This window comes from Mobula hypostoma, chromosome 4 (genome assembly GCF_963921235.1).
Source record: "Mobula hypostoma chromosome 4, sMobHyp1.1, whole genome shotgun sequence".
NCBI classification, from domain to species: Eukaryota; Metazoa; Chordata; class Chondrichthyes; order Myliobatiformes; family Myliobatidae; genus Mobula; species Mobula hypostoma.
The window spans coordinates 70676216-70702360 of NC_086100.1; the positions used below are offsets into that span (position 1 = coordinate 70676216).

The 26145-nt window shown below is 40.6% G+C and overlaps 1 protein-coding gene across 2 annotated transcripts in view; it reads right to left on the bottom strand.

Moving 5' to 3' along the window:
* LOC134345377 (uncharacterized) overlaps positions 1 to 25255 on the bottom strand; it is a 47520-nt gene extending 22265 nt beyond the window's left edge. For both annotated transcript variants that reach the window (XM_063045933.1, XM_063045932.1), the window contains exon 1: positions 24570 to 25255. In XM_063045933.1, the coding sequence (XP_062902003.1) occupies positions 24570 to 25049 (480 nt within the window). In that variant the 5' untranslated portion in view covers positions 25050 to 25255. The remainder of the gene's footprint in view (positions 1 to 24569) is intronic.
* Positions 25256 to 26145: the final 890 nt, after the last annotated feature.

Below are 26145 nucleotides of genomic sequence, written 5' to 3' on the forward strand. Positions count from 1 at the left end.
CATAGCATAAATATTAGATCTTGATCCATTATGAAAAGGTTTCAAATTAAAAATTACATCTAATAAATTCTTCTTGGGACTTTTAGGAAATGTATGTAATTGAGATCGCAGAAAGTCTCTAATATGTAAATATCAAAAAAGTGAGTTTTTGGTAAGCTATATTTAGCTGACATCTGCTCAAATGAAAAGAGACTTCCTCAAACAAATAAATCCTGGAAGCATTTAATACCCAGACTATCCTAATCTTTAGAAACTACATCAGTCATAGAAGGTTCAAAAAAATAGTTAGAAAAAATGGGACTTAAAAGAGAAAATCTTAATAAACCAAAATATTTTCTAAATTATACCCAAATCCTCAAAGTATGTTTAACTACAAAACTATCAGTTAGTTTACTTAAAAATAAAGGAACTGAGGATCTGAGCAGAGAGACAATAGAAAATTTATTAACAGAGTTAGCTTCCAAAGAAACCCAAACCGGACAGTCCTCTCGGATAATACAATGTAACCAAAACATGAGGTTCTGTATATTGACTGCGCAGTAATAAAACCTAAAATTTGGTAAAGCTAAACCTCCATTCTTTTTAGGTTTTTGAAGATGAATTTTATTCAGCCGAGTAAGTTTATTTTTCCATATATATGAAGATATGATCGAATCGAGAATCAAAAAACGATTTAGGAATAAAAATGGGTAGGGACTGAAAAAGGTATAAAAATTTAGGCAAGATATTGATTTTAATAGAATTAATTTGGCCAATTAACAATAATGAAAGGGGTGACCATTTTGATAGTGCCCTTTTTACATAACTCAATAGGGTAAAAAATTTTCTTTAAGTAAGTGTTTATAATTCCAAATAAGTAAATTGATTTCTTACAATTTCAAAAGGAAGGTTAGTATTAATTGATACCAAATTATTCAAAGGAAAAAGTTCACTCTTATGAAAATTTAATTTATATCCTGAAAACAGACAAGAACAGGAGAGTAAGGAAAGTACAAAAGGTACTGAAGTCTCAACATTAGAAATATAAAGCAATAGGTCATCAGCATAAAGTGAAACTTTGTGAATAATACCTCTCCTTAAAATACCAGTGACATCATTAGATTCTTGGAAAGCAATGGCTAAGGGTTCTAAGGCCAGGTCAAAGAGCAAAGGACTCAAAGGACAACCTTGTCTAGTTCCACGTTGAAGTTTAAATGGTTTGGAATTCTGAGAGTTAGTAAGAACCCGAGCAGAAGGAGATAAATAAAGTAAATCAATCCATTGAATATAATCGGGCCCAGAATTAAACTTTTCTAAAGTTTTAAATAAATAATTCCATTCAACCCAATCAAAAGCTTTCTCCGCATCTAAGGATATCACACATTCCGATATCTCTTTAGAAGGAGAATAAATAACATTTAATAAATGACAAATATTAAAATGGGAATATTGATTTTTAATAAATCCAGTCTGATCGTCAGAAATGATAGAAAGTAAAATATTTTCAATCTTACGAGCCAGAACTTTAGATAGGATTTTAGTGTCAACATTAAGTAAGGAGATAAGTCTATATGAAGACATTCAGTTGGATTCTTATTCTTTTTGAGAATAAGTGAAATAGAAGCTTCATAAAAAGATTGTGGCAACCTCCCCAACTTAAAGGAGTCCAAAAGGACTGAGTATAAATGAGGTATAAGCAATGAGGAAAAAGCCTTATAAAATTCTCCAGAAAATCCATCAGGACTCGGAGCCTTCCCCCGAGTGAAATGAACCTACAGCCTCGGCAATTTCCTCATAAGAAATAGGTTGATCCAGCTGTTTTCGGTTATCATCAGAAAGTGTAGGGATGTTTAATTGGTCTGAGAAATTATTCATTATTGCATTATCTTTAGGAGGGTCCGAACTATAAAGTTTAGAATAAAATTCCCTAAAGGTATCATTTATGTCTAAGTGGTCAGTTGTCCTATCACCATTAGCTTTACAAATTTCTTTAATTTGCCTTTTAACTATAAAGGTTTTTAATTGGTTAGCCAGTAATTTACCTGTTTTGTCTCCATGAATATAAAATTGACTTTTATCTTTTAGAAGTTGAGCTTCAATTGGATATGTTAAAAGAAGATCGTATTTAGTTTTAATTTCAACGCGCCTTTTATGTAAAGCAGGTTTTGGAACCAAGGTATATTTTAGATCTAATTGTTTCAACTGATTAGCTAGTTCAATTCCCTCTTTATTAGCTTTTTTCTTAACATTTGCAGTATAATAAATAATTTGTCCACTGACATAAGCCTTAAAGGCATCCCATATCATAAGACTAGAAGTCTCTTCCTGCGTATTCGCTTCAAAAAAAAAGAGTAATTTGTCTCTCCAAAAATTTTTAGAAATCCTTATCTGATAGCAAAGTTGGATTAAAATGTCAAAATCTGTTTATCTGAGGAAGACTGGGAAGATTTAAAGATAAAAACACAGGAGCATGATCTGAGACAGCAATCTCTTTGTATTCACAGGATCGAACTAATGGAATCATTTGGCTATCAATAAAAAAAAATCCTGGAATATGTATGATGAACATGGGAAAAATGAGTAATCCTTATCTATTGGATGTAAGAAATGCCAGACATCAACAATATCACATTTCATTAGAAAAGATTGAATAAACAAGAAACGTCAACTGTACCTCTTCCTAGAGATGCTGCCTGGCCTGCTGCATTCACCAGCAACTTTGATGTGTGTTGCTAGAATTTCCAGCATCTGCAGAATTCCTTGTGTTTACGTTTTTGAATAAACAAGGCTGATTTACCAAGTGTCACGGGTTTAGCAGATGACTGATCTAAAACTGGATCTAAGCAACAGTTAAAATCTCTGCCCAAAACCAGTGAGTAAAGACGTAAATCTGGCAAAAGTGAAAAAAAAACTTGCAAAGAACCCTGGATCATCTACATTCAGCGCACACAAGTTAGCAAATAGCATTAATTTATTATCTAATTTTCCTGGTACTATAACAAAACACCCATTGGCATCAGACTTTACTTTATGTTGAACAAAATAAACTGTATTATCTATAAAAATCAAAATTCCAAATTGAAGTCCTTTCCAATGACTGAAGAGGCATAAATTGTCACATTTACGAACATGAGTTTCTTGTTTAAAAAAAATAATTGGGACCTTACGTTTTTTTAATATAGGTAAATATCTTATTACATTTCACAGGGTGATTCAATCCTTTCACGTTAAAACTAAGTAAATTAATAGTACGAACCATTTTTAATATCACTTAAAAAGGTTAGAATAGTAAGCACTGGAATGTATATTAAATCCAAACAATAAACTTTGAGATAGGGTAACCAGGCAACAAATGTGGCTAAGAGACCAGAACAGTTTACAGAAAAGAAGTCCACCAATCCCCCACTTCCCACCCAAAGAAAGTCGACCAATAGACAGTCGATAGCTAAGCCAAAAGACGTTACCCACCCAGAAAAACCTACTGGCATAGCTCCAAATAAATTTTCAAGGTTAACTAGACTCCAATCAAGGCAAAACAGTATTGAAAAAAATACCTCAGAAAAGTATAATATAAAATATTGAAAAAGACCTATCGAGTTTCAAAACATATTAACCCACAAAGTATGAACTCATTAAAATCTTATTATCTAAATAAAGCGTTAAAGAGTTCACAAAGAGAGTGAGCTGCAAAGGTACATCAAAAGTAAAAGAAGCAATTAATCATGTAGGAAGATATTAAACAGCTAGACACTTGATTCTAAAAATTCTTGAGCGTTCTGTATCGAACGAAGCCATTTCTCAAAATAATTCTGAGCTGAGCAGAATAATGGAGAGATGATTTAAAACCTTTGTTTTACAGTTCTGACATAACCTTTTTAAACTTGGAGCGCTCGTTCATCACCTCAGGTGAAAAATCCTTGATAATTCTGATCTTCTGAACGTTGTAATCAATCATACCTCTTCGATTGGATTCACGAATTAAAAGTTCCTTTATTTGAAAATCATGAACACAGGTTATCACTGATCGAGTTCTCTCTCCTACGGTATGTCTGGGCATGAGTGATCTATGGGCTCAATTGATCTTAGGTGGAGATTTTAAAATTGTAGGAAATAATTTTGCCAAGAAGTTTGCAAAGAATTCCATAGGTTGATTACCTTCCATTAACTCTTCAAGACCCAGAATTCGTAGATTGTTTCTTCTACTTCTGTTTTCTAAGTCAATAATCTTCCGTCTTAATTTTTCATTAGACTTTGACTGATTTTCACAAAGCTTTTGCAGGTCTTCAATTTTCGCGTCCAAAATCATCAAGGTATCTTCATTCTCTTGTAATCATCTATCATGTTCAAATAAGGTTTTTTGAATAGAATCCAAGTTTACATCAATTTGTTTATTCTCAGCGCTTAGTTGCTGGAACTTCTGCAAAAAACTCCTCAGAAAATTCTTTTTTTAAGTTTCTGAACCATCTCCATAATAGATTCCAAAGTTGCAGGAGGGTCCTCTTCTGTTTTAGTAGCTTTAGTACCCCTCATAATAACAATATTATGATTAAAAGTAAGATTTCAAAAGAAGTTGGAATCAGCAAAGTAGTTAATATAGGAGCATCTCCAACAAACTGTTACTCCATCAGCAACCAGTAGGCATCTCGAAATAAACATTATCATGGAACATTTCAATGTATAACTTAAATACTTTACAGATGAATTTGTTTTTGGAAAATACGTATAGTAAGAGAATTAATAATAAATTTCCATCAGAATTAATCTTCTTGAATCCATTTTATTCTTGGAAAACAAAGATGTAAATGTGTGGAAGTAGATAATATGCAATTGATATAAATAAATGGTTGGGGATATTTGTAACTACAGAACTGAGAAAATTTCTGATCCAAAAATCACTAGCTTTACTCACTTAATATATCAACAGGCAATACAATTAACTTTTGTACAATACAATTACAGTCTAATACATGAAGCATTGGATCACGATCATTCCCATGTGTTGCTGTGGCAGCATTAACCTTTTGCAATCCTGCAGGACATTATCACATCTGTACAGTGAGGCAAAGCAGTTTGGAAGCAGGGACTTGGTCTCAATCTGGAACACCTTGATAGGTGGTGTAGCGCTGAAGTCTGGATATGAAGCATTCTCTTTGCTAGGATCAGTGCCAGCTCCAGCAAGGATGCCGAATCCGCAGCATATTCTGAACTCCCAACAATGCAAGGTGTGCGCACTGATGTCAACAGTATGGAGACTGGAAATACTGACTTCACAGGCAGTTCTCTTCCAAATCACTGCAAACCCCTTTTAGAAACATGGTCATTCAGCATGAAACACGTCCTTGAACCATCAATCTCATTTAATCTTTCCACATTCTTATCAGCATCACAGATTCTACCACTCACCAACATAGTCATAGTCATAGTCATACCTTATTGATCCCGGGGGAAATTGGTTTTCATTACAGTTGCACCATAAATAATAAATAGTAATAACACCATAAATAGTTAAATAGTAATATGTAAATTATGCCAGGAAATAAGTCCAGGACCAGCCTATTGGCTCAGGGTGTCTGACCCTCCAAGGGAGGAGTTGTAAAGTTTGATGGCCACAGGCAGGAATGACTTCCTATGACGCTCTGTGTTGCATCTCGGTGGAACGAGTCTCTGGCTGAATGTACTCCTGTGCCCAACCAGTACATTATTTAGTGGATAGGAGACATTCTCCAAGATGGCATGCAACTTGGACAGCATCCTCTTTTCAGACACCACCGTCAGAGAGTCCAGTTCCATCCCCACAACATCACTGGCCTTACAAATGAGTTTGTTGATTCTGTTGGTGTCTGCTACCCTCAGCCTGCTGCCCCAGCACACAACAGCAAACATGATCACACTGGCCACCACAGACTCGTAGAACATCCTCAGCATTGCCCGGCAGATGGTAAAGGACCTCAGTCTCCTCAGGAAATAGAGACGGCTCTGACCCTTCTTGTAGACAGCCTCAGGAGGAAGTGGAGTGGCCACTTAACCTCTCGATCCATATGTCTTTGTTATGTGGGAGGAAATCAGAGCACGTTGTTTCCACCCATTCAGTTACATCCAACTCGACATAGACAGCAGATCCGCTTTGAACTAGTTTCTCTGGAGCGGTAAAGCAGCAGTTCTCCTACGTTACTGTGCTGCCTTTTGCACTGTCATCTTATACCTCTTAAGCTTTTGTTCTTGCATCCTGGTCAAAAAGTTTCTACAACAGCTGTAAACTCATCATCTTGTTTGGTGATTGTTCCACCAAACTGATACCCAATAAGAATAACCGTGACAGGTGGATGCTGCAACTATTTGGCTTCGCTTGAACAAATGGACCCAGGCTCGGTAGTTCCTCCGAGATTCACTTTATTGTTAATACAGAAAAGAAAATAGAGAGTTGCGAGAAATGCTTTATATTGTACACTACCTACACCGCTAATAGGTGGGGCTAACTTAAGCAACCCCTAGTAGTCTACACCACCGAGTATACTTAGCCACGTCTGCGTGGTCCCTAAAGCAGGCGATCGACTGTGGACTGGCTAAGGTGGAGGTCCTTGGCCCCGGTTCAGCTGCTCGGCCCGAAGGTGGGACCCAGGCGAGTGGTCGGCCCAAGAAAGAATTTTCCCACCTTTATAGCACTATCACCACCTCCCAGTCCAGCTGGAAAGGGCTAGGCATCCAATCCGACGCTTACACAATCCTAACGTGGGCCAATCCAAGTCCTGGCCACATATTAAGCCAACATACATCCTCCATACCTGCAAGTACCACGACCTGTAACAATCGGCCTTTGCCCCCTCAGGGACAATCCATCCTATTAACCTTACAACCAAACAATGTAAAAAAACATTCTTTGGAGACACGGTGATTAACTACTTTTACACAAATCAGCACTTTTAGATTGCTCTCAGGCTTGTTATCCGGTAGACCAGAGTCAGATATTGTTCTCCTCTCATCTAATATCAAGGGTCAATCTTCCCAACAACATAACAGACCCACAAATACCTAATTGTTAACCATTTCCCTGCCGTGCCAATTTTCATACGCACACACCTACCCATACATCATACACTTACCTATACAGTGATTCTTTGTGAAATCGGTTTGGCTTTTGAGTGGATAACCTTGATTTCTTTCCTTCCAATCTTCTTGGATCAAAGATACTAATTTTGTAGGAATTTAATTCCACACAACATTACGAATTGTTGAATGCTGTGGACACATCTAAGGGTTTGAACCAAGACAATAAATATCTTCGAAGCTATGTACAGTACATCTGAGTTATTCATATCTCCATTGAACCCCTTCTTCCATTGGTGTGGTACAGAAAGGTGCAATATCTTGGATATTATTTTCAGTTTGAGTTAAAAAGCTGCTATGCTTTTGGTATAGGCAAGTGGTAAATTTGCATCATAAAGCTTCAAGAGTTTTGGTGAATGTTAGAAGAAATACGAATGTTATTACATTGACAGATATTTATTTCCCCCAGGGAAAGTCCATTCATTCTGACATTGTCAACAATTATTTTCTACAATTATAGTGCTTTATAGAGTAAGGTATATTTTGGACTGTTTCCAAAAGCAATGAATTCATACAATAAACATAATTAAACTTGTGAATTTTCAAATTCTTTCCCATTTTGTCTTGAATAATGGATTCTCAGGGTCAGCTGAAAGTAATATTTGAAGAACCTGTCCTCTGCTTTATCTTTTATGCTACTCCGCAGTCCTACTACACAATTTGCATATTTAACACATATTCAAAATCATGTGGCCAAAGGCCTTGCCAATTTACTTCAACGGACCAGAATGCGTATCAGTACAGCCCAGTTAGTTAATTATGATAGATTCTAGTTCTATAGCTCAATGCTTTCAGTTTCTGCTGTCTTTCATGGGGACATATATTTTCTTTCTCAGTATTAGTTTTAGAATTGACCTCTCCACATCTTTTCATCGTTCTCTATTAGATATTTTCCTTTATTCTTGACCTAACCAACCCTACTTTTAGCAAGTCCTTTAAAATGTGAAAAATTTGTACATCCATATATTCATCTGGGTGCCATTGTCTGCACGGTTCCTTGATGGTACCGACATTGATTACTCTGTAATGCAGGTGCCTCAGAAACTGTGGGATATACCTGTCAAGAAACCTTTTATCAGCATGGACTAAATTTCTGGAATCCTTATTATGAAGACAATGAGCAAGCAGGTATCTGTTTTCAGGCTTCCATATTAATGGATATGGGCTGATACTGCTATTGCCTTTTCTGCAAGACATTTTGCTTCTGCTGTGCCTACAAGTTCATTATTGTGCTGTCAAATCCCGAGGAGAGAATATAGGGATCTGGGTAGGAAGCTGAAAAGCAAGACCTCTGCTATTCCACAGGGATCTGTTCTGAGACCCTTGCTCTTTGTTATCTTTATAAATGACTTGGATGAGGAAGTGCAAGGGTGGGTTAGTAAGGCTGCAGATGATGCAAAGGTTGTTGCGGGTTACAACGGGACACTGACAAGCTGCTGAGCTGGGCTGAGACGAGGCAGATGGAGTTCAATCAAAAAAAAAGTGTGAAGTGATTCACTTTGGAAGGTTGAATTTGAAGGCAGAATGAAAGGTGAATAGTAGGATATTTAGCAGAGTGGAGGATCATAAGGATCTTGGGGTCCATGTCTAAAGATCCCTCAAAGCTGCTATGCAAATTAATCATATTGATAAGGTGTATGGCGTATTGGTCTTTATTAGTCAGGGGATTGAGTTCAAGAGCTGCGAGGTAATGATGCATCTCTATAAAATCCTGGTTATACCACTCTGTGTTCAGTTCTGATTGTCTCATCCTAGGATGGACGTGGAAGCTTTAGAGAGGGTGCAGAGCAGATTTACCGGAATGATGCTTGGATCAGAGAGCATGTCTTATGAGGAGAGGTCGGGTGAGCCAGGGCTTTTCTCTGTGGAGCACAAGGGGAAAGGAGGTGACTTGATAGAGGTGTACAAGATGCACGGAACGAGTCAATAGACAGAGGTTTTTCTCCAGGATGGAAATAGTTAATACATAGAAACATAGAAACATAGAAAATAGGTGCAGGAGTAGGCCATTCGGCCCTTCGAGCCTGCACCGCCATTTATTATGATCATAGCTGATCATCCAACTCAGAACCCCACCCCAGCCTTCCCTCCATACCCCCTGATCCCCGTAGCTACAAGGGCCATATCTAACTCCCTCTTAAATATAGCCAATGAACTGGCCTCAACTGTTTCCTGTGGCAGAGAATTCCACAGATTCACCACTCTCTGTGTGAAGAAGTTTTTCCTCATCTCGGTCCTAAAAGGCTTCCCCTCTATCCTCAAACTGTGGCCCCTCATTCTGGACTTCCCCAACATCGGGAACAATTTTCCTGCATCTAGCCTGTCCAATCCTTTTAGGATTTTATACGTTTCAATCAGATCCCCCCTCAATCTTCTAAATTCCAACGAGTACAAGCCCAGTTCATCCAGTCTTTCTTCATATGAAAGTCCTGCCATCCCAGGAATCAATCTGGTGAACCTTCTTTGTACTCCCTCTATGGCAAGGATGTCTTTCCTTAGATTAGGGGACCAAAACTGCACACAATACTCCAGGTGTGGTCTCACCAAGGCCTTGTACAACTGCAGTAGTACCTCCCTGCTCCTGTACTCGAATCCTCTCGCTATAAATGCCAGCATACCATTCGCCTTTTTCACCGCCTGCTGTACCTGCATGCCCACTTTCAATGACTGGTGTATAATGACACCCAGGTCTCGTTGCACCTCCCCTTTTCCTAATCGGCCACCATTCAGATAATAATCTGTTTTCCTATTTTTGCCACCAAAGTGGATAACTTCACATTTATCCACATTAAATTGCATCTGCCATGAATTTGCCCACTCACCCAACCTATCCAAGTCACCCTGCATCCTCTTAGCATCCTCCTCACAGCTAACAATGCCACCCAGCTTCGTGTCATCCGTAAACTTGGTGATTCTGCATTTAATTCCCTCATCCAAGTCATTAATATATATTGTAAACAACTGGGGTCCCAGCACTGAGCCTTGCGGTACCCCACTAGTCACCGCCTGCCATTCTGAAAAGGTCCCGTTTATTCCCACTCTTTGCTTCCTGTCTGCTAACCAATTCTCCACCCACACCAATACCTTACCCCCAATACCGTGTGCTTTAAGTTTGCACACTAATCTCCTGTGTGGGACCTTGTCAAAAGCCTTTTGAAAATCCAAATATACCACATCCACTGGTTCTCCCCTATCCACTCTACTAGTTACATCCTCAAAAAATTCTATGAGATTCGTCAGACATGATTTTCCTTTCACAAATCCATGCTGACTTTGTCCGATCATTTCACCGCTTTCCAAATGTGCTGTTATAACATCTTTGATAACTGACTCTAGCAGTTTCCCCACCACCGACGTTAGGCTAACCAGTCTATAATTCCCCGGTTTCTCTCTCCCTCCTTTTTTAAAAAGTGGGGTTACATTAGCCACCCTCCAATCCTCAGGAACTATTCCAGAATCTAACGAGTTTTGAAAAATTATCACTAATGCATCCACTATTTCTTGGGCTACTTCCTTAAGCACTCTGGGATGCAGACCATCTGGCCCTGGGGATTTATCTGCCTTCAATCCCTTCAATTTACCTAACACCACTTCCCTACTAACATGTATTTCGCACAGTTCCTCCATCTCACTGGACCCTCTGTCCCCTACTATTTCTGGAAGATTATTTATGTCCTCCTTAGTGAAGACAGAACCAAAGTAATTATTCAATTGGTCTGCCATGTCCTTGCTTCCCATAATCAATTCACCTGTTTCTGTCTGCAGGGGACCTACATTTGTCTTTACCAGTCTTTTCCTTTTTACATATCTATAAAAGCTTTTACAGTCCGTTTTTATGTTCCCTGCCAGTTTTCTCTCATAATCTTTTTTCCCCTTCCTAATTAAGCCCTTTGTCCTCCTCTGCTGAACTCTGAATTTCTCCCAGTCCTCAGGTGAGCCACTTTCTCTGGCTAATTTGTATGCTTCTTCTTTGGAATTGATACTATCCCTAATTTCTTTTGTCAGCCACGGGGGGTATAAATTTAAGGTGATTGGATGCAATTTTAAGGTATGTTAGGGGTGGGAGGGAATGTCAGAGGTCAGTTTTTTTTTACACAGAAAGTGGTGAGTGCATGGAAATCCCTGCCAGGGATGGTGGTAGAGGCAGATACATTAGGAGCATTTAAGAAACTCCTGAAAATGGAGGGCTATGTAGGATGGAAGTGTTAGATTGATCGTATAGGATAAAAGGGCAGCACAGTATTATGGGCTGAAGGGCCTGTACTGTGCTGCAATGTTCAATGTTCTATTAATTAAACAATGCTAGAATTCTCACAAGCAAATACTGTTGCATTACTGAATTGCGCAGTTGTACTGTAAAGAAGAAATCTTCTCAGTAATGATTGGAATTGCAGGCTCCAACAGATGAAGTAAGCCCCCTAGTGTGTGACTTATGGGAAAAGTCTTGCATCATCATTGAGAAGCCTGTTACAAGCACATTCAAAGATCGGCTTCCATGTCATAAATGGACTGGATTTCTCGCACTGTTCAGGTGAGATATTCTACCATTTGTAGGGAGAAGATCTCTGGTTACTCATATTCTCTCCCCAGGTGCTGTCCTCTTCTGCACTATTTCCAGTCCAGCACTGAGGAAGCAGGTACCCACACCTGTGTTCATTCCAGATCTCCTAGGACAGTTCATTTCAAACTTTCTACCTCAGTACATCTAACAGTAGTTCCAGATTAGAACTGGGGCTTTCAGGGCTTCGGCCATTTTGAAATTTTGGGCAACTTTGTTCATAAGTAATCCACACAAAACAGTCACCCCTCTGTGTCCGTAGATCAGACTATACTGCTGGGGTGAGGTTGATTTACAACACAATTTTATAGGAACAGACTTTGCTTGCATCACTGTCACAATAGACCAAACTTATCATTGTTCGATTGAGGCCTCAATCACGAGGAAATCTGCAGATGTTGGAAATTCAAGCAACACACATCAAAGTTGCTGGATGCTGCCTGGCCTGCTGCACCTAGCAGCAACTTTTATGTGGTTTGCTCGATTGAGGCCTTCTGCATTTTGTGGGGACCGTGGACCTGATTACTTGATTGTCTCCCTCAGTGTCTTCCTTTCCTGCCATATATTTGAGTCCAGCGTTAGAAAATAGGTACCCACCCACCTGTGCTCATCCCAGCACTTCTAGATCGGTTCAACTCCAAATATGATCCATCAATACCTCCAATGGTGGTTCCAGATGAAAAATGGTGCTTTATGAGTTTCAGCCAAGATGAGACTTTGTGCAAAGAATATTTAGTTTCTTCATGATTTCTTAACTTAACACTTTCCATGAAGCACAAAAGTCACCTCTCTGGGTTCTTGGATCAACTAACTCAAGCAAAAGTTAGAGCAATTTTACACCAAGCAGAATACTACATGATAGATTTTCCCGAGTATTTTCCTTGAGACCAGGATCCCATGCTTTCAGGCTTTTGTCAGAATCAGAATCAATTTTATTATCAAACAACAAATAACAATATCCCTTACTCACTCTTCCTTCAGTTAGTCCTGGCGAAGGGTCTTGGCCTGAAACGTCGACTGCACCTCTTCCTACAGATGCTGCTTGGCCTGCTGCGTTCACCAGCAACTTTGATGTATGTTGCTTCAATTTTATTATCACTGTGTTATATGACATGAAATGCAATGCTTTGTGGCAGCAGTTCAGGACAAAGACAAAAGTGCTATAAATTATAAAATAAACTGTGTGAAAAAGAAGCAATGAGGTAGTGTTACAGGTTCATGGGTCATTCAGAAATCTGACGGTAGAAAAGAAGCTTTTCATGAATAATTAAGTGAGGCTCTTCAGACTGTTGTATCTCCTCCTTGATTGGAGTAATGAGAAGAGGCATGTTCCAGCTGGTGAGGGTCTTTAATAATTAATACTGCCTTCATGAGGAACTGCATCTTGAAGATTTCCTTGACGATGCAAAGGACTGTGCCTATGATGGATCTGGTTGAGTCTACAGCCCCTGCAGCCTTTTACAATCTGTGCATTAGAGCTTCTATAGCAGGCTATGATCCAAAGTGTCAGAATGCTGCCCACTGTACATCTATACAAAAGCAGAAGAGTATTTAGTTTCATACCAAAACTGCAAATAAATATTGCTTCTGCTGCAGTGATAAGAGAATATGTCCAGGGTAGGTAGGTTCTTTAATTATACTGGCTGCTTTACTGAAGCAGCAAGATGTATAGGTAGAGTGAGTAAAGAAGTGGCTGGTTCCTGTGATGTGCTGAGCTGAGCGAGAGCTCTCTGCAGCTTTGTGTGCAGAGCAGTTGCTGTACCAAGCCGTGATGCATCTAGATAGGACTCTTTATATGGTGCATTAATTAAAATTGGGGAGGGTCAAATGGGGTATGCTAAATTTCTTTAATTTCCTGAAAAAGTAGAGATGTCAATGCACTTTCTTGGCCATAGTGCCTATGTGACTTGCAGGACAGATTCTTGGCAATGTTCACTCCTAGCAACTTGAAGCTTTTTGCACTTAACTTCAATGCTGTTGATGTAGATAGGAGCATGTGCACAACCCTCTTTCTGAAGTCAATGACCAGTTCGTTCATTTTGCTGACATTGAGGGAAAGTTGCTGTTATACACCATGCCATTTGGCTCTCTATTGCTTTCCTATAATCCAACTTGTTTTTTGTGATTCCTTCCACTACAGTGCTGCATTTGCAAACAGCAAACCTAGTTGGAGTTAGAACAGAATCTGGTCACCCTGTCATGTGTATAGGGAGTAGGGGGCTGAGGACACAGCATTGCGAGAGACCATTGTTGAAGATAATTGTGACTGGGGCATCGATGCCTAATCTTACTGATTGTGATCTCTTGGTCAGTGATCCAGTTGCAAAAGGAGATATTGATTCCTAGATCCAGGAATTTGGATATGAACAGACTTGGAAGTATAGTATTGGAAGTGTGAATGTAGCCAGTAAACTATAATCCAACAAAGGTGTGTACTGTCCAGATGCTCCAGGGATGAGTGCTGAGCATCCACTGTAGACCTGTTTTGGCAGTAGGCAGATTGCAGTGGGTTGAGATTTCTTGGATTTATTGGGTGCTGTAACCAGCCTCTTGAAGTACTTCATGATCATGAATGTCAGACCAACTAGGCAGGAGTCATTTAGGTATGATACCTTGTTTTTCTTATGTATCAGGAAGTTAGTAGTTTTCTTAAAAAAGATGGGATCTCAGACTGAAACAGCGAGAAGCTGAAACTGTCTGCAAATATACCTGCCAGCTGATGAGCACTGACACTAAGGATATAGGCAGGGACATTATCTGGACCAGACGTTTCCCATGGGAAACTCTCTGGAAGACTGATTTGATGTCTCCAGCGTTGACTGTGGGTACAGGTGCATTGAAGACTATTGAGGTGGATTGTGCCATTCTGTTTCCCTTCTATTTAAGACATACGTAGAATGTGTAAAGCTCATCAGGAAATGATGTGCTTTTAATAGCAATGATGATTGACTTAGTTCTGTAGCCTGTGATAGCGTGCAAGCCTTGCCACAACTGACAACTGGTTTAGTACTTGGTTTTGGACTGGCACTGTCTCTTGGCATCTCCAACGTCCCATATTTCAGCAGGGAATGGATGTCTTGGCTCATCCATGACTTCTGGTTTGGAAAGTCTTGGACTTATCTGTTTGGTACACAGTCCTTTATATAGCTGATAAAGTCTATGATGGTGGTGATATACTCAACTAGGTTGGCTGCTGAGTCTTTGAATATGGTTGAGTCCATTGATTGAAAGCAATCACATAGAAGCTTATCTATTTCTTCAGACTAGTTCTATATGGCTTTAAGGTCCATAGAATCATAGAAAAACTACAGCACAGCGGCCATCTGGCCCATATGGTTTGTGACAAACCATTTAAGCTGCCTACTCCCATTGACCTGCACCAGGACCATAGCCTTCTATACCCCTACAATCCATGTATTTATCCAAACTTCTCAAACAATGAAATCAAGCTCGCATGTACCAGTTGCACTGGCAGCTCTTTCAACACTCTTAAGACTCTCTTAGTGAAGAAGTTTCCCTTCATATTCCCCTTAATCTTTTCACCTTTCACTCTTAATCCATGACCTCTAGTTGCAGTCCCACCAAACCTCAGTGGAAAAAGCTGTTATGCATTTACCCTATCTATACTCCTCAAAATTTTGTATACCTCTATCAAATCTCCTTTCACTCTTCTACATTCTAAGGAATAATGTCCTAACCTACTCAATTTTCCCTTATAACTCAGGTCCTCCAGACCCAACAACATCCTTGTAAATTTCTCAGTACTCTTTCAACCTTATTTACATCTTTCCTGTAGCTATGACTTTTTGTACTCGATTCTGCTGTTTCAGCTTCTGTTTGAATGCAGGGAGCACAGCTTTGTGGTCTGATTTACTGAAGTGAAAGCAGGGGCTTGATGGTTGGGTAGCAATGGTCAAGTGTTGGGATGCCGATGGGACAGGAGACCAGTTGGTATTGTTTTGAAACACGGTCTGGAATTTGGCCTGGTTGAAGTCACCTGCACTGATGAAGAGGGTGCCAGGGTATCAAATTCCAAGTCTGTTAATCAGAGTACAGTTCATTAAGTACAGGCTTCATACCCACCCGAAGTGGGATGTAGACTGCCGTCAGCATAACTGAAATAAACACCTGTGGCAGGTAGAATGGATGGAACTTCATCTTTAGATATTCTAACTCAAGTGAGCAGGAACTTGTCAGGACCATGATGTCTGAGCAGTAAGAGGAGGTGATTAGGAGGCAGACTCCTTTGACTTTTGCTTTTCCAGAGGACAGCTACCAGGTGAATTGAGAAGCCCTCAGGTTGCAAGGTGCAGTCAGATGAAGCAGGTCTAAGCCACGTTTCAGCGAGAGAGCATAGCAGTGCCTCAGTTTGTATTCAAGCAATATCATCAGTGTCATGATGTGCGCTGGCAATATCAGAAGTCAAGTGCAGAAGAAAGACAGACTCTGATGTAGAGGCGGCGACGAGAATTTATCCATAATAATTCCAAAATAACATGGGTGGCTCGGCCAAGTGACATCATGAGAAGAAACTGTTTTAAACTATGACCCCACAATTAGCAATAATCAGGCATCTGCTTAAATAATATAAGTGATATGGAATCCCTGAGCCTATCACGATAAACTTAACAAGCTTAAACAGAAAGCACCAGGAAACCACATTGGAAAGAGTGAGTTGCTCAAGAAAAATATAAGGAACTCTAAACAATTGATAACTCTCTTTAAACAACAATGATCAAATTCAGCTGCTCTAAAAACATTGGAGTCCAAAGCTCACTGGCACAGGCACAGGCCTGAGCAGCTCATTATAGTACCCCCTCCCTATGGCTGGCACCTGAAGTCCCAGGGAGACCTGAAAATGCAAGATCTGGGGAATACTCGAGAGACCTGGGGACCTCAAGAGGCAGATAAACCTGGGGACTCCGAGAGGCGATCAGACTTGGGAAACCTTGAGATGGCGAGAATATTGAAAAAGTCTTGGAAACATTGTAAGTGCCATGGGGAACCTTGAGAACTTTGAGAATGTTGAGAACTTTGAACACTTAGACCAAGATGCTTTCACCAGGATGAATAGACTGGAACTCTTAGACCTGGGAGCATGAGTCCTTGAAAACATGAAATTTGAAACCTAGGGCAGGATCCAGGAAGGACCTTCCTCACAGTGTTTAACTCTTCACTATTTTACCAAAGGCAATTAGGGTACAGAAGGCTATACTCTCACTTTATAACTTGAGACAGCATAGACAGGCTCTTCTTATCACAGAGCTAACTGGCTGTCAGTAGATCTCTTTCATTTGTTATCTGAAAGTTCAATTTTTTCAGTCAGAATTTTCTTCAAGAGGTTAAATATAAGGTAGCTTACTCTTGGTATAGGGTGGCGGGGTGGAGATACGTTTCCACCAAAGAGGTGTAAAGGCACCCCGAAAGCAAAGGGTACAGAGGAGATTTACTAGGATGCTGCCTGGTTTAGAAAGTATGGATTATGATCAGAGATTAAGGGAGCTAGGGCTTTACTCTTTGGAGAGAAGTAGGATGAGAGGAGACATGATAGAGGTGTACAAGATAATAAGAGGAATAGATAGAGTGGATAGCCAGCGCCTCTTCCCCAGGGCACCACTGCTCAATACAAGAGGGGGCGCGCACTGATTCTTTTTGCGCGCTGCTTTTTATCGCGCACTGAATTTTTTTCGTAACAGTGAAAACACCTTCTGGAAGCGAAAACAGGGTACTAATGTAGGTCTTTCGTAACAGTGAGGTTTCGTAAAGCGAACGTTCGAAAAGCGGGGGACACCTATATTGAATGCTGAGCTGTAATCGATAAAGAGCATCCTGTAAGGGGTGGGAAGTTCAAGGGGGATATTAGAGGAAGGTTTTTTACTCAGAGAGTGGTTGGTGCGTGGAATGCACTGCCTGAGTCAGTGGTGGAGGCAGATACACTAGAGAAGTTTAAGAGACTACTATTCAGGTATATGGAGGAATTTAAGGTGGGGGCTTATATGGGAGGCTGGGTTTGAGGGTCAGCACAACATTGTGGGCCAAAGGGCCTGTGCTGTGCTGTACTATTCTATGTTCTATGTTCCCTCCAATAGCCTGCAGATCTCCCTTAGCTGCCCACCACCCGATCAGGGTCACATGAAGAAATGGGAGCAGGTGGTGGATGGTCGTATGAGCAGCTGGTATATATCACATTGTGGTTATGCAACTACTGATGCCAGACGACAATCTCTGAAGGGTATTGATAATGGCTGGGTCACCTGTCTTGTAAAGACACTTCCCAGAAGAAGGCAATAGCAAACCAGTTCCGTAGAAGAATTTGCCAAGAACAAAACAATGGCCAAAACAATGATCGCCCACATCATAAGACATGGCACATATGAATGAATTAAGGGTTACTTTACTTGTGTGCTTGCACACTCCAGCCCGGGATCAGCTTTTAGAGCAGGGCTCTTTAGGGTTGCAAACTCAAATTACTGTTTCAGGAGACACTTGTACATTGGAACATTAGCATTATTCATCAGTACAGACAGACAGGAATTATGTATTGTAAAAGGTTAGTCCAACCCACTGCAGTTGTTAATATGTAAGCTTATTTCAATTATTCCTGATAGTGTCCTTTCAAACATTGAATTGACATTAACAAGGACATACCATTGTTGCAAAGAACCATCTCAGTAAATGGCAAGTTCTAAAATTTACACCATTGTCTTGAATGTTGATTTGTTGAATCAAAATAAATTTAACAAGCTTAAACAGAAAGTACCAGGAGCCCGCATTACAAAGAGTGAGTCACTCAAGAAAAACATAAGGAACTCTAAATGATTGACAACTCTCATTAAACAACAATTATCCATTTCAGGTGCTGAGACAAAAGGCACCGATACATTCGGGCTCTCACGACCAGACTATGTAACAGTTTCTTCCCCCAAGCCATCGGACTCCTCAATACCCAGAGCCTGGACTGACACCAACCTACTGCCCTCTACTGTGCCTATTGTCTTGTTTATTATTTATTGTAATGCCTGCACGGTTTTGTGCACTTTATGCAGTCCTGGGTAGGTCTGTAGTCTAGTGTAGTTTTTGTGTTGTTTTACATAGTTCAGTGTAGTTTTTGTTATATTTCATGTAGCACCATGTTCCTGAAAAATGTTGTCTCATTTTTACTGTGTACTGTACCAGCAGTTATGGTCGAAATGACAATAAAAAGTGACTTGACTTGACTAGAGAAAACTTGGTTTCCCTGAATGCTCTCTGATGCCCACACAGTTCAGAAGAGCTCATTACAATCAGTTCACTTCCATCACCAGTATCCATTATTTTTTCAGGCCATTATCTTAGAGTACAGGGCAGAAAAATCATCTGATCCTAGTCCAAGAAATGTCACTAAATTTTAGAAATCAGTTTATACAGATTGAAATAATGTATTTTTATCCTCTTAAAATCCTTCATGATAATATAGAAATACATCCAATCCAGGCAATAGTTTGTCCTTGCCAAACAGAAATCAGGAGAAATGCCCACAGTGTCAGGTAATCCACTATCGTCAAAAAGCACAAAAATAAGGCTATATGATATGGAGTAAAGCAGAGAAGGAAAGCTAATGATTGGAAGAGATTAATTTCATAGATTGTGTCCATTTTTTCTAACTCACAACAACTTCTCTGCATGTTCTTCTAATTTAGATACAGCAGAAAAAAACACAGCAAATGCAGCAATTAAAGATACAGTGAGCACGATCAGAGTAATTGTACAAGAACTAGATTCTTGATTAGCCAGGACATCAAAGGGTATGGGGAGAAGTCAGGGGAGTGAGGATGACTGAAAGAATTGGATCAGCCAATGATTGAATGGCAGAGTAGACTTGATGGGCCGAATGGCCTACTTCTGCTCCCATATCTTATGATCTAATGGTCTAACTCCAGAATGTATCACAATCAATGCAAGAATTGCCAGCTTTCTTTGGAGATCCTGGGTGTTCCACCAGAAAGGGGCGCTTGATAGCAATGTACCGACCTAAAGAGATCAGCATGACTAACAGGGTGGTCACGTAGATGTTGACAGTGCAAAAGGGACTGCACAAAATGATGGAAGCATGAACTCCCTGTGCATTTTGAAAGACAGAGAGAGAGGCAGAAGCACATCGGAAAATGTTATGATTATCATGTAGATCACAGACTCCATCTGATTCTTTCATTTGAAGCATTTTATCCAGAGCGCTGATGAAATGATGACCATCACAGCGTGAATGTAGTGATGTGCACCATGTACTGGAAACTTTTCACAAACTCAAGTTCTGTTTTGTTGTTCGAAGTGCACATGTTGTTAGGGGTGCAGCCAGATAGACAGAATCAATCATATTACCTGACTTAAGTATTGTTTTTCTCATTACTTTCATATCCAGTTGTATTATAAGTAGTAATGTCCGATGGGTCTTGCTTTCCCAAGGCTACACCAACATTTTTATTGATTTATTCTGCGTGTTTATCTAACACCACACAGGTGAGCCACATTCAAGATGGCTACACGTTTCACAGCCCCGACGTGATCTTAACATGTGTAGGAGCTAAAGCTATTTCTAGTGCTGTATGGGGCAGGTAGGAGGGCAACTTCTTCTTCTACTTTCATGCTACCAGTGAGTGAACCACACATAAGTTACCATCCTTCAGAATGGATGTGTACTGTGCAAAGAAATCCCAGCTAATAAGACACCATAGTGTTGAAATGAAGGCAAAGAACTCAATTTCATGCTCAACTTTATTTACTGCTAAGGGCACAGCTGGATAGCAGTGAATTTACAATTTAACAGAAATATTAACATGTAAATAACTTCTGGAATTACATTTGCCTTCTATTTCCAAAGCTTTCTTCATTTGACATAGGATTAAAGGTTTTCCCTTCTCATACACTCACTGGCAACAACTGGAGCTTGAAACACTTCTGTCTGCATTATAAAGATCACATTTTGTGCCACAAAAGTAGTCTTTAATTACATGCTGCATTGCCATTTCTGCACTAACACAATTTCTTAATATCTGTGCCAATGTTTAGGAAATGTGTCTCTGATTTTACTTCATTTGCATACATTTACCATATGAAAACAGAACTATGGTAAGAACATTGAACAGTGCACTCATGAACAGGTTCTTCATCCACAATGTTGTGCTGAATGAATTAAACTAATGACACCAAGGAGGGGGAGGGGGCAAGGAGAGGGGGAGGGGCTGGTGCACATGGTAAGGAACTGCTGGAATAGACGTGGGAAGGTAAAGGAGTTGATATGCTACAGCTGTGGCCTATAGGGATAGGGTTAGTGGCAAAAAAAAGAGGAAAGAGAAACAGGTGGATGTCACAGCAGACACGCAATCTCTCACTTCATCAACGCCAGTGTGACTGTCGATCAGATCTTCGAGAAGGTGAAGACGGCTTCTGAGGCAGAAAAAGATGTGACAGCGCCCCCCCCCCCGTGGAGACCCACGGATGTAAACAACGGCATTGTTAGGGGGCCGACAATGCGGTACAGTATGTTAGTGGACACAGGGCCATCGCTATCGACAATTGACCCACCCTTGCCAACAACCAGACAAGATATTTATATTATGGGTGTAGGAGGGAAAACGGTGAAAACAGAAGGAAACGAGTCGCAGATACTCAAAATCGATGAGGTGCAGCTTCCAGTGTATTTCTGGGTATGTCCAAATAATGAGGGTCATATCCTAGGGGAAGTAGGGGCCTTTAAAGGTTCAGGAAAGGGAGAAATAATATGGAGCAGCGAACACATACAACCAACAGCGAACACAACATGGCCAGTATAGTCGCACTGACAACTGTTCAGAGTAAATTCCCTTACTCTACTGCACCAGGGAATACTCAGAGTGACTGCGTAAACTATTAACTCGCCTATATGGCCAGTAAAGAATCCCAATGGATCATATCGGTTAACAATATATTATACCACCCTTAATAAAATCATGCCGAGACTCCATCCCATTGTGGCGAGCATTGCAACAATCCAGGATGGCCTGTCTCCAAAACATAAAGTTTTATTTCAGTCCTGGATATTGCTAATGGATTTGGGGGCACTTGAGTCCCAAGACAGATTTACCTTCACTCTGGGTGAGCAGCAGTATACTGTACGTGGACCAGACTTCCCTAGGGATTCCATAATAACCCAGCCATTTCCCATAAGGTCATGGCGCAGACTTTGGAAAAACTCGATCTACCGGTCGACCGGTTTGCAATATGTGGATGATCTACTGATTGCTTAGGAAGATGAAGCAGGCCATTGAGGGGTGATAACCAGTGTTTCAGAGTTACAGCGAGACGAGGAGTTTATAATCAGTCCACACAAGGATCACACAAGGAACGCAAACGTACAGTACCGTTTCGCAGGGGAGGAAGGACCTGTCGGATGACAGACATTCGGCAATCAATTTCATGAACTGCTGGAAACATAGAAACGTATAAATCTACAGCACATTACAGGCCCACAGTGCTGTGCTGGCTATGTGTCCTACTCTAGAAACTGCCTAGAATTTCCCTACCGCATAGCCCTCTATTTTTCTAAGCTCCATGAACCTATCTAAGAGTCTCTTAAAAGACCCTATTGTATCCACTTCTACCACCTTTGCTGGTAGTGCATTCCATGCACCCACCACTCTCTGTGTGAAAAACTTACCTCTGACATCCCCCTTGTACCTACTTCCAAGCATCTTAAAACTGCGCCCCCTCGTGTTAGCCATTCCGGCACTGGGAAAAAGCCCTTCAGGACCGGCTTCAGTAAAGACAGATAGACAGCATCCCTATACCTCCTCCCTTACCGCCATTCAGGACCCCAAACAGTCCTTCCAGGTGAGGCAACACTTCACCTTTGAGTCTATTGGGTTTATATACTGTGTTCGGTGCTCTCAGTGTGGCCACTTGTATATCGGTGAGGCCCGAAGTAGATTGGGAGACCGCTTCGCCAAGCATCTACGCTAAATCCACCAGAACAAGTGGGATCTCCCAGTGGCCATCTATATTAATTCCACTTCCCAGTCCTATTCCGTGATGTTCATCCATGGCCTCCTTCACTGTTGGGATAAGGCCACACTTAGGTTGGAGGAACAACACCTTATATCACGTTTGGGTAGCCTCCAATTTCAAGGCATGAACATCGATTTCTCAAACTTCCAGTAATGCTTCCCCCCTTCACCATTTCCCATCCCCTTGGCCGTCTCTCCTTGCTCACCCATCAACTCCCCCAGTGATCCCCCCACTCCCCGCTTTTTCTTTCTTCCATGGCTTTCTGTCTCTTTCACCAATCAACTTCCTAGCTCTTTGCTTCATTCCCCCCAATTCCAAGTTTCACCTATCACCTGGAGTTTCTCTCTCCCTCCACCCACCTCCCCACCTTACAAATCTACTCCTCAGCTTTGTTTCTCCAGTCCTGCTGAAGGGTTTCGGCCCAAAACGTCGACTGTTCTTTTTCCCATAGATGCTGCCTGGCCTGCTGAGTTCCTCCAGCATTTTGTGTGTGTTTTGCTTAGATTTCCAGCACCTGCATATTTTCTCTTGTTTATACTGTATTTCGGCAGTATACGATGAATAGTACATATCGTCATCATAGCTTGTCACACCAGACAACCAGCCACATATCGTACATATGAAAGCAATTTATAATTAACATTATCTAGGTTCACAAGAAACTATTTGGTACAAGTTCACAATTTATACAATAGTCGGGTAAGGTCCCTCCAGATGACAAGAAAATCCAAGAGCATTCCTCTAATTTCACGTTTCAGGCTCTTTTGAAATAAATTGCAATTTCTAATATCGCGTCAGTTTGATTTCCTGTTCTTGTTAAAGTTGATAACCTTCAATGCTCTCGATTTATTTCAATATTGCTAAATTGAGGCCCATGAAATGTTTGCATGCTAACCCTTTTGAGTTTATATTAAATATACCAGCAGCTTTCTGAGACCTTTTTAAATGATTGGTAGTCGTTGACTGCACTTAAAACAAAGCAACATGTTCATTTTTATAATCATTTAAAACATCATAAAGACAAACAAAGAGGTTCACCCCCATGCATAACTAACCATTTTCAATTATTTCTGTAAAATCATTGGCCACTCATCCAGTTTATGTGCATTAAGTAGCAACATAAAAATTAACGAGCTGGTTTTCGACTAATATCATTAATATTAATTATACTATCCCCCCCCCCCCGGGGTTTCAGCCACTGTCCCGTTGACATAATACCAAAGAGTTAATATACTTCAAAATCAATCAAATAAATTAAGCATCGTTCACTATGATTTATTTTTTCACGTAACCAATGTAAGTAGGCAATCAATAAGTTATTTTTATGTACCCAAGGTAAAGACATCAGATTGAATTTTTCGGGTTAACTAGATTTGGTCGAAAGTGTTTCCTCTGTTCTCTTCCTTTTCGACTTCCAGAACTCTCTGATCATTAAAAAGTAATACATAGCATCCAGGAAACAGTTTGTTGTCGCCAAACACTGACTGATCTGGAGAAATACGCGCAAAGGTACCTGGTAATCCTCCGCAATGTAACAATTTTTTGCCAAGAAGTACAGAAACAAGGCTACATGATACGGAGTGAAGCACACAAGGAAGATAACCAGATTGGAAGAGATTATTTTCCTGGACACCTTAGTGTCAAGGTCATCTCTCACTTCATCTGCACTCTGCAATGTTCTTCTAATATGAACACTGCAGAAAATCACAACAGCTGCAGAACTGACAAATATAGCGAGCATACTCAGAGGAATTGCACGTTTTTCCCAAAATGTAGAAAAATCCGAGAAACAAGTTTTATCTTCCTCTGAAGTCTTTTGCAAGTAATTCGGAATACTTGCAGACCAGACACCGAGCCACAGAACAGTGCAGGCAATAGCTGCTTTCTTTGGAGATCTGAGGGTTCTCACCTTAAAGGGGTGCTTGATCGCAATGTAACGATCCAGAGATATCAGCATGATTAATAGGATGGTCCCGTAGGTGTTGACAAAGTAGAGGGATTCCACAAACTGACAGAAGCGTGCACCGAGGTGCCAGGTGTTTTTTTTCTTGTAGGCGTACATTTTGAAAGGCAGAGAGAAAAGCAACAGGATGTCAGAAAATATCAGATTGGTCATGTAGATCACAGTCTCTGTCCAATTCTTCAACCTGAAGCATATCATCCCGAGTGCAGCTGAATTGACAACCAGTCCCAAGATGAACGTCGGGATATGCACCACGTACCGGAATGTCCTCACAACTTCAAACTCCGTTGTGTTGCTCGAATTGCACATGTTGTTCGGTGAGTAACCGGACAAAAAAATCGGTGCTAAACGCTGTTCTTTTCTGTTACTTTCACATTCGATGTAATCAGAAGCAGTAATCGTAGGGTTCCTTCCGCCAGCATGCATTCACACGGTCTTGATTCTCGCTGCGTGTTTATCTGACACTTCCTCGGTGACATGCATACCAGCTACATTAGGAGACGCTACCGTATCTCAGCCCAGTTTTTTCTCTCTGAAATGGCGTGTGGCGGGGGTAAGAGGGAAACTTTTCTTTCTTTAGAATTTCAAATATTCACGAACATGGCAATGACAGTTCCAGTCAAGGAGCTTTAGAATGAGTCAATGTAGTGTGGTTGGAGGTCAAAAGCTTGAACAAGCACCAGGTTCCACCTTATTTGGAAGAGACAGAAGTCCACGTCAGCCCCAGCAAGCAACCCTATCTGTCCCATTCATTCCCTTTATTCCTCTAAAACAGCAATTACATTTACCCCCTCAAGCGCTTCAGTTCCTGGTTGATTTTGTTTGCACACACTTAGACAAGGTAATTTATAATAGTCTATTACTCACTAGACAGCCCATCCCAATGTCGGAGTCGTACAACATGAGAGCAGTCCTATTGGTCATGATGACTGTATTGTCCAAGGTGCTCCTCTTATCTGTCCGTAATTCTGTCATTGTCCTCTCCCATCCATGTATTTACCAAAATGGTTTTAAAATAAGACCATAAGACAAGATATAGGAACGGAATTAGGCCATTTGGCCTATTGAGTCTGTCTGCCGTTTCATCATGGCCGATCCAGCTCCAATCTCCTGCCTTCTCCCCGTATCCCTTCATGCCCTGACTAATGAAGAATGTTACTTATGTGTCTGTCTCATAGAAACGTGGAAACATAGAAAATCTACAGCACATTACAGGCCCTTCTAGAAGCTGTCTAGGATTTCTCTACCTCATAGCCCTCTATTTTTCTAAGCTCCACATACCTATCTAAGAGTCTCTTAACAGATCCTATTGCATCCACCTCTACCACCTTCACAGTTAGTGCGTTCCAGACAGCTATCAATCTTTGGGTGAAAAACTTACCTCTGACATCCCCCTTGTACTTACTTCCAAGCACCTTGAAACTATGCCCCCTTGTGTAAACCATCTCAGCCCTGGGAAAAAGCCTCTGACTATCCACACAATCAATGCCTCTCATCATCTTATACACCTCTATCAGGTCAG